Here is a 10,082-nt window from a genome sequence, read left to right as displayed (position 1 = left end):
ATAAATAATCACTATAATCGGCGTGAAATGCTATGACTGAATAATCAAATTTTGGTATTTTGAAAATATTATCAATAAAAAACAACCGAGATTCCGATTGTAGAACAAAATATTCCAATACTGTTCACAAAGACGCCTTAGTGTAAGCAAAAGAACAATAAAAATCGCTCGTTTATAATAATAGCGAGAGTAGGAAATAATTCATTTTTCCTCCCTCTCAAGCACGCGTGCAAAGATATTTGCTAGTTTAAGTTTTCTGGTTCGATTTCTTATTTGCTTTCCTACTAACAACCAGTCAATCTCCTTTTTGCCCAACCCAGCTGCATAGCGGCCCGGCCCGATCACGGAAGGGAGTCGACAAAAGTGAGAGTCTCATCACCTTCGTGCTGTAGTTTACCGTCAACTTTTGGGCAGTCTGGGCGTCTTAGTCTGAAAAGTTTGCCTGTGTAAAAAGTTCTTATTTACGCCTCGAACAAAGAGCCCAAGTTATAACATAAAGTGCGCTATTATCGTTCATAACATAATGCTGAAATCGATTCTTCTAATAGCTGCATGTGCAGTAGCTGCAGCGAGTAAGTTCTTCATCATACACTCCGTTTATGTAGAAGTAACAAATCGATCAATCACGAACTTTCATGCGTCTTCAATCGTCTATTGCTCCACATGCAAAATTACGCGCGCTTCCGATCATTAGAGGTCTGCAATGCATCACCCCAATAAGAAGGTCACTTATGCATGCATAACACCAAACCGAGCAAGCGGCAACACCATCGCCGAAACGGAGTAAAACCAGCAGAGCCTATCTATGGCCCTACTACCACCGTAATGGTTAGTTTAAGCGGGTTTAACGACGGTGAAGTGTGTCAACGCACGTGAAGGCCTATGTGACTGAAAGTGAGAGTGTTGCGGCTACAAAAGCTATAAAAGAAGGTGACGCTGGACGGTTCAAGCCTCACTCGTCCGTTCACAGCCTGCAAAGAATGTTAGTTTATAGTGCGTGTAATCAGTTTAAATAATTACAATACATAACGTTTTTAGTGCAGTTTGTCGCAAGGTTTGTCGCTTTAGATGCTAGAAGTAGAGTGATTTTTTTTTAGTTTTTAGAATGCTAAGCAAATGAAGGTGAAGTTGTTCAATGTTTGAAAGATTTATGGTTGCCATGCGAAATAAAGTTTCAAATGCCACATCATACTGAAAGGTTAACCAGCTCCAACGTGCATCGAAAAACCTTGTAACAATTTAGGCTGCTCAGTGGAATAAGAAACTTGTTTTGAAACTCAATCGAGCGAATCTGGTTTCGCAACAAACAACGGTTGAGCACAGAACTCGATCGGCGTCACGACTTCATATAGAGTAGAGTGGAAACGAAATCGAAATCAATAGTTTCGTGATATGTAAATTAAAACAGATTTTCATAATTTTTACTCGTGGGAGTTTGCACATACCTCTGTCTGGCTTTATTCGGTGTCTCCTACGAGTCGAGCTAGCCGAATAAATTTATCTTATGCAACCGACCTACATTTTACCATCGCCGTCGTGACATTTTAAAGGTAGCTTATATTTTATTGCATTTCATCCCCACCCGCAGATGCACAGTTCAGTTGTCCGAAGAGCAGAGGGCAGTTCGAGGATCCGATCCAGTGCGATAAGTACTACGAGTGTGATGAGGGCGTAGCCACAGAAAAGTACTGTGCAGATGGACTGGTTTTTGACCCATCGATCAAGCTTATCAACAAATGCGATCAACCCTTCAACGTGGACTGTGGCGACCGTCTCGAGTTGCGTAAGTATTTTTTGTCACTAACGAAACTTGCGAATTATGTACAGACCTAAGCCGCCTAGTTTCCGTGGAACATGGAAATGTGCAATTGATAAAATGCTAGTGTTCAAAAGAAGGCATTTACGCTTTGCAAAATGTTTTCTGGATTCTGGCACCATGGTTCTGTCCGTTAACCTGTAGGTTTTCAATCAAACAATTTCGGACGTTAAACCATAGATATCACAGGTTTAGATCTAAATTATTTAAAATGTCTGTACGTGCCTACAAATGTCATTTCAAATAAATCGCGTGACGTCTATTGGTGGCGCAGCGATCGATTTTGTGCAACAAGAATACGGCTGTCAAACTGTGTGCAGCGAACAGTTGAGTAGATGGAAGTAGTGTGACTTAACTTCAACTTATATCGATTTGAAGGTTTTGAAATAAATTTTGTTCTTGCCGAAATGTTCGTTATCTGTGGCTAAACGATATGTAAAACTTGAAAAAGCATTCAGCTATGTGTATGTATAAATACAAGTGTGTATATGAATATATGCATCCGAATATACGCGTGATGAGCAATGGCTGAAAGTAGACGATTTGTTTGACGTGGTTCATCCAGTTCAGAAAAATCAGCATCTCGGAAACTTCATGAAATGAAGTTTATTTGCAGCCAAAAGTAAAATAATCGGCCAGAGGTCCAGAGCAACTCACGACATTTTGCATAAAAACGAAGTTAATGCAATAGAACTAGTGCAGCTTACTGCATCTAAGTGATACTTTTGAGTGCGTTTCTCAACTTTGAGTCCGCGGACCCCCAGAGGGCCTTGATGTCGGATGATTTCGAAGGGGACCGCGAACACCGGGGGTGATTTCGAAGGGGTCCGCGATCACCCAGAGTGATTTCGAAATGGTCCGTGGTTCAAATAAGGTTGAAAACCACTGCTTTAGACATTGGAATAGCTCTGAAAGTTAGAATCTCATAGATATTTCAATTTTCTTCAAATTTGTTAGCAACTACAAATCGATCTGAAATCATCCGGTATTTAAAATTTTAACGATGTAATGTGTTAGTTAGATTCAAATGGAGCCTAGTGATAAAACTATCACTACTGTTCCCATTTACGAGAAAAATTGTTAGGTTTAGTTGAACAGTGTGTTCAAAAGAATTAGCGTATTTACCAAGTCTCATCCTTTAGCCGAAACAGCCTTGTACGTCACCAATGATATCTTTTGAAAGAGGAGATAAAACTAAGAACTGGCCCAACCGATACAATATTAATGCACGTTTCCTGGATTCATCATGTAGAAATAGTTTTTTTTGCTATTACCGTGCAGAGCCCATTCACCGATCGGCCACCATTCACCGATCTTTTTGACACAAAAATCGTTTTACTGTTTTACCTGAATGGAATTTAGATATGATTATCAATACGTACCACATCCATACATTATAAATTAAAATTCATAAATTTTAAAATTAATTTATAATTTATTTCCGAAGTTGTCATTTTTGCATTTTTAATGGTCCTAAGTAATCCACGTGTACTGTCATTTCGTCGCTGTTGTGCTATCTTACGACAAACGCCATTTTGAGGTAAACTGAGTTAACTATGCCACATTACTTGTTTGAAAAATCTCCACAAAGTGGCGTTTTCAGAATTTTGAAATTCTTGGTTACTTAGATATAGCGAGAAACATGATGAGAAATTGTGAGTTTTTTGCTTCAAATCACTGTATCTAGGGATTTGCTCAAGTTATGTTGAAGTTTTAGATGTTTTTATATGTGAAAATGTCTAAGGAACACAATGGCATAAACATTTTCAAAAGAAAATTACACGAGTTGTAAGAAAAACACAGTTTTAGTTTTAAACTGGAAATAAAGGATGTTTGGCAACACTGTAACCAAAAATAACATTTTTTTCTAGATTCCCTGACTCATTTCCTTCAAAATGAATTTCACCGATTGTTTATAGACCATATGAATGATATGAAATAAAAGTTAAAAATTGATGATTTTTTTCTATGGAAAATTTTCTATGCACGAATATGACACGTCATACAATTTTTGTCATCAATACACGCCTATGACACGTGTGAGTGCGACTTTTGTTTACATTCATAGTAAAAACTCGCAACATAGTCAACCGATCTTCGTAATATTTGAGAGATTAATGCAGAACGTCAATTGTCTTCTTTGGATTGTTTATAGCATTTACAAGTCTCAAGATATTCAATCTCAAACTTTAAAAATCGTTTTTCTCGAAATGTGCTAAATGGCGCTTGTCATAAGATAGCACAACAGCAACGATTTGACAAATTTGAAAAAATGTTTTAGTGTTTTTGCTTTTAGCAATCAAAGTTGACCATGGAGGTTACCCCAGTACTGGTTGGTGTCCAAAAAGGGGTAACTCCGCGTTGTGTTTTATGGAAACTCAAGATTTCTCAAGGTTTGAAGAAAAAGTTGTCTAAGGTAATTTCGGGAGAGATGCTGCTTCGGATGATGCTACACCCATAAAAGTCGTAGAATTTGTATGTGTGATTTTTAACACCACTATCGTAGCATTTCGTCACAAACCTCTAAATTACTCTCACAAACTCTCACAAACGCTTACGAATAGAAACTGGCCTCTCTCTTTACTTGCAAGTAATGCATTCAGTTAGTTCTTACGAGTTAGATGAAACGGGTAAGATTGTCGTTACATCATGTCAACTCCCTCTTAAAAAGCTACATAGCATAACATGACCCCCTACCTCCCTGGCATCCCACATCATCACAAAATACAAAACACTCCCCTCCCCCACATAATGCTACGTCATTCATAGAAAGACCCTGAGCTGCCGAACTCTCTACTTCTCGTAACCGGATTTAGAAAAACATTTAGCCAAGCATAAAACCACTGTTACCAAAACGTGGCCAGATGTATAACCTTTCCAACGAGTGCTTGTTTGTCAAGCAAGAAATAAATGAGCTTTTCACGATTTTTTTGGAATTTTGGGTGAAGCAAATTGACCAAAACACTGTTGTATATTATAAAGTATTATTTCAATAACATTCTGTATTTTTTTCATGCAAGAATATCGACAAGCGACTCAGTGATGAAGTTTTTTGTAGAACGTCCCTGGAAAACACACGATTTGCGGTGTAAACTGCCATTCAAAAACTACTCAACCGATTTATTTCAAATGTTGCATGCACATTCTATGTAAAAAATACCTAACCCCTACGTTGAGTTTTTGAGATAATTTTTCAATTAAAGAATTTGTCAAGTCTAGACTTAATGATTTTTGGGAATGATAAAAGTGATTTATTCTAGTCATAGTTTATAGCGAATTCCTCCCAGCAAGCCTATTTGATGTTTAAAGTACAGGGTGCGTCATCTGCACGTATCCTATTTCAACATTGAACAACTCCGCCATTTTCCAGCCGATTTTGACAGATAAACACAAATCTGAAACGTCATTAACTGCCATTTTAGCTATGAGTCGATTTACATCAAAAGAACACGCTGAAATCGTAGCGTAACTGTTTGGGCCGGAGTGTGCTCCAAAATAATAATCGGTCCTTATTTTTTCAAAGAGGCAGAGACCATCGACGGCGCACGCTACCGTTGGATTTTGGCGCACTTTGTCTGTCCACAAATGTAGAAAAAAGGTCTGAAAAATTTCTATTTTCAACAATACGGATCACCTTGCCACACCGCAGCCACTATAATCAAGTTCTTGCAGAGCAATTTCCCAGGACGCACTGTCTAAAAAAATGGTGCTTTGGAATGGCCTCCTCGCTCTCCGCATTTAACAGTACCAGACTTTTTTCTGTGGGATTACTTGAAAAGTAAAGTTTATTCTAGCAAACCTAAAAACCTTGACGAACTCAAAGCTAATATACGAGCTGAGATTGCTGAGATTAATCCCGAAATGCTGTCCAATGTCATACAAAATGCCAGCAAAAGAGCTGCTTTTTGTATATAAAATGGGGGTGGTCATTTAATCGACGTTGTATTCTAAACCTGGTTTATAGTAAATGGCACAAAATATCCTAAAAAACTTGTTTACTTGTGAAAATCGGCTGAAAAGTAGCGAAGTTGTTCAATGTTGAAAAAGCTGGCGCACCCTGTACAATTATCGACTTTTAGTGCTGCTTCTAACACAGAGAAGTTGGTACAAGTAGCTGATCATATGAATAGAGTTCTCATTATCTGATGATATCTTGTTACTGATTTTAGCTTCATGACATATACTTTATACTTCCAGAGGAACCAAAAGGCACCACCGAGTACTGTCCTCGCAAAAATGGTTTCTTCACTCACCCGGATCCAGCCATCTGCAATATTTTCTACAATTGCATCAATGGGGAAGAGCTAGAAATGACTTGCTCGGGTGGGCTACACTTTGACGAAAAATCCGGAACCTGCGTCTGGCCTGACGTAGCGGCACGTACGGGATGTGGCAGCAATAGTAACAGTAAGCTTAAACCATTGTTACCGCAATAAACAAAATAAATAACTTTTTGTTGATTCCGAATACTCCAGAGAAACTGAATGACGGATTCCAGTGTCCAAAGGAAACAAGAACGGACAAAAACGGTCAGATTATCACACATCCCAACTATCCGCATCCAACCGATTGCTCGCGTTTCTACTATTGTCTAAATGGCATTGACCCTCGCCAAGGACAATGCGACGCTGGTCTAGTATATAACGAGGATGTACAGCGTTGTGATACCCCGGATAATGTCCCGGAATGGTAAGAAAATGTGTTAAGACTTTTAGAGAAAACGCTAGGTTGACAATTCAACAAATAATTCATGCGTATCAACTGCATAGATCGAAGATTTCCTACTAATTTTTTTCCTTTTTTCACCACTAAACAGCAAAGACTGGTATAAGGAAGACGATGAAAAGAAGACTCGCTAAGGATAAATCCAGTGTTACTACGATCTAAGTAGTGCAGTTGAGTACGAATGCGTGAGATGGCAGCGATATTGACGGGTCCCGTTTACTGGGGTCATTGCTGAAACTACAAGCTCGCTTCGAAGAACAATAGCTATATTTAAAATTGTGATTTCAAAAGTAGATGTTTTGTGAACTACTCTCAACAAATAACATATACGCGTAGAAAATCTTTTAACAAACGTATCTTTCTTTCAACTTTCAACTCACACTTTCTCTTTTCCTGACAATTAACCATATTTGGATCTCTACTTATATTCCTGTATTTTGCATGTAATTTTCTCGACAATCATCGTACCTCTCTCATTTCCCGCGGACATATATCGAGCAAATACGTTACTTCTATTGTGTAGGGAACTGGTCTAAGCGCTTCGGGAGCATTCATAAATTATATAACATTCTTAGGGGGTTACATCTTGTTACTATGGGGGAGGGGAAATAAGTTAGAACGTTACGCCACATATTTTACTGAAGATTTTTGTTAGAAGAATTCGTTAAGTGCTAAGGGAAGGGGATAAAGAAATGTATGTCGATATGTTACAGTGGGTGAAGAGGGAATAAATTTTGAGCATTTTTGCGATACGTAATTCATGAATGCTCCCTGCTTCAATGCTCTGCGTTTCTATTTAATATTAAGAAATTTGATTTTTTGTTAGTCATACCGATTCGAGGGTGGTAAATGAAAAAATCCAAAAACAAGATTTAGATTTATGTTCGATAACCGAATGGGTGCTAGCGTCGAATTTGTTTTCCAACGCCATATTTTTGGAAGTGTTTTTCGACTGCTGCATTATGACTAAATCATCATGCTCTTTCTTTTTAAATATAAATTGATTATATACTCTGTTGGGTGCTTTATGATCTTTTCCACCAGATTCTAACATATTTTTCCTGCCTACATTGTTTTGATTCACATTTAATTTTACGCAATTCAATCGCTTTAATTGGATTAATATATAACTAATTTGCATTACAGTAAAGACCCCCTTGGTGAAATTTAGGATGATAAAACCGAGACATTGATAAAATCGGGACATATATTTTTCATTCTTTCATTTTTCATTAAGAGTGACAGATCAAAATTTAAACAAAAATGAATTTTTTTGCATATTTCGGATCTCTAAGATAAGAAAAATGTGCTCAAGAAAGTTGTTCGAATTCAATTTGGTTCATCTGCTAGAGCCCATCAAACTACCAACTATCATTTTTCATATGAAGCTGATAAAATCGGGTCCAAAGCTGATAAAATCGGGGGTAGATAAAATCGGGAGCTGATAAAATCGGGTGCTGTTAAAATCGGGTCTTCACTGTATTTTGTTCCCATTGATTGAAAATTCTTAATATTTTCTGCTTTAATAACTCATCTATGAATTTATTTATTCGATATCATTGAGTCTCTTGTATTTGCCTAATAGTCAATATACATCCTATTTTAACATATACATACCTACATTTAATATTCTTTGCTTATATTTCCCTCTTGGTTACGCTTATGCTCTTTTACGATAGTATACCGTCTTTACATAATGCATTTCATTAAAAACTTATCTGTTTAGTTTACTACGTTTCCAATACAAATATTTGCACTTATGAAATTCTATTCAACAAGTCCGTACTTCCTTAAGAAATGCCTCCACTGTGGAGTTCGATTTTGATGTCAGGTGTTCCAACTCAACTTCACTTCGGACAAATTTTCAATAATTCGAAAAAACTGCTATACTTTTGATTTCTAAAATACAATTCTTCACCCCACTAAATTCATATCAATTCAGATCAATTGCACTGCGTTCAAATCCAGCCAATTCTACTCAATTCTATTCACTTCCAATCAATACAATTTAATTCTTTTCATTTCTATTCATATCTATTCAGTTCATTTCAAATCCATTCAATTGAATTCATTGCACACAATTCAATTATGAAAAATCTCATTTCAATCGATTCAATTCTATGCAATTTTAATATATAAAATTACGTTCAATTCTCTTCACCTCTATTCAATTCTACAAGCCGCTTAATTCCTATTCAACAATAAGTCTTTTCAATACAAATAATAAATTTTCAGCAACTCCATTCAATTCCACTAACTTTAATTACATTCTATCCACTTCAACCCAATTCAATCCAATTCTATTCAATGGGAATCATTTTTATTCAATTCCGTTCAATTCTATTCAATTCTGAATTAAATTCAACTCTATTAAATTATATGCAATTCTATTCAATTCTATTCAATTCTTTTCAACTCATTTCGAGTGTATTCAATTCTATTCAAGTCTATTAAATACTATTCAATCGTAGAAAATTCTATTCAACTATAACCAATTCTATACAATTCTATACAATCATATTCACTTCTATTCCATTCTAGTCAATTCCATCAAAAACTTCAATTCTTTTCAATTCCATTTAATTCTATGCAATTTCATTCTATTACACTCAATTCTATTCACCTTCATTCAATTCTATTCAATACTATTCAAATTAGATTCTACTCTATACTATTCTATTCAATTCTATTAAAATTTAATCATTTCTGCTTAATGCCAATCAATTCCATTCAATTATATGCAAATCATTCCAAATCTATTCAAAGTTATTCAAATCTTTTCAATCATATTCGATTATATTCCATTATATTCAATTGTATTCAATTCGATTCTTTTCAATTCAATGCAGTTCTATTCAATTCTACGCAATTCGATTCAATTGAATTGAATTATTTTCATTTCTTTTCAATTCTATTCAATTTTATCAATTCTTTCTAATTTTATTTGAGCCTATCTAAATCTATTCGGTTATCTTTTTTTATAATCATTTTCAAATCTATTGAATTCTATTAAATTCTGCACAATTTTCTTCTATTTCATTCATTTTTTTTAATTCTTTTCTATTATATTCAATTATATTAAATTCTCTTCAATTTTGTTCCATTCTCTTCAATTATATCAATTCTATTTAAATCTATTCAAAACAATTCATTTAGTTTGATTCAATCTAGTCAATTCTATTTTATACCACTCTATTCTATTCAATTCTTCAAAATTCTGTTCAAGTCAATTGAATTCTATTCAAATCTTGTAAAATCTAGTCAATTCTATGCAATTCTTTTATTCAGATTTATGCAATTATATTCAATTTTATTCAATTCTTTTCAAATCTATTCTATTCATTTCCTTACTATTTTATTTAATTTTACTCACTCTCATTCAATTTCATTCAATTCTTTTCGATTATATTCAATTCAATTTAATTCTAAGCAATACCACTCAGATCTGTTCCATTCTTTCAATTCTATTCAATACGATTTAGTTCTACTTAATTCTACTTATTTTAGTTTAATCTGCTCTATTCAATTCAACACAGTACCA

General features: G+C 35.3%; 1 protein-coding gene across 1 annotated transcript; it reads left to right on the top strand.

Annotated features, from left to right (window-relative positions):
- Positions 1 to 302: 302 nt before the first annotated feature.
- LOC131675922 (protein obstructor-E-like) lies at positions 303 to 6,893 on the top strand. The gene is made up of 5 exons (XM_058955052.1): positions 303 to 572; positions 1,589 to 1,783; positions 6,014 to 6,223; positions 6,292 to 6,505; positions 6,633 to 6,893. Exons 1-5 carry the CDS (start codon positions 524 to 526, stop codon positions 6,673 to 6,675), a joined length of 711 nt encoding a protein of 236 aa, XP_058811035.1. The 5' UTR covers positions 303 to 523; the 3' UTR covers positions 6,676 to 6,893.
- Positions 6,894 to 10,082: the final 3,189 nt, after the last annotated feature.

Source organism: Topomyia yanbarensis, chromosome 1 (assembly GCF_030247195.1).
Source record: "Topomyia yanbarensis strain Yona2022 chromosome 1, ASM3024719v1, whole genome shotgun sequence".
NCBI lineage: Eukaryota > Metazoa > Arthropoda > Insecta > Diptera > Culicidae > Topomyia > Topomyia yanbarensis.
Note: the sequence above shows the minus strand (reverse complement) of the source record. Positions and strands in the feature narration are given on the sequence as shown.

Bases quoted from the DNA above. Each gene is read 5' to 3' on its own strand.
- LOC131675922 (XM_058955052.1), top strand. From the start codon at position 524: ATGCTGAAATCGATTCTTCTAATAGCTGCATGTGCAGTAGCTGCAGCG. The intron at 1,784-6,013 runs GTAAGTATTTTT...TTATACTTCCAG, and splicing joins TGGCGACCGTCTCGAGTTGC to AGGAACCAAAAGGCACCACC. The intron at 6,506-6,632 runs GTAAGAAAATGT...ACCACTAAACAG, and splicing joins CCGGATAATGTCCCGGAATG to CAAAGACTGGTATAAGGAAG.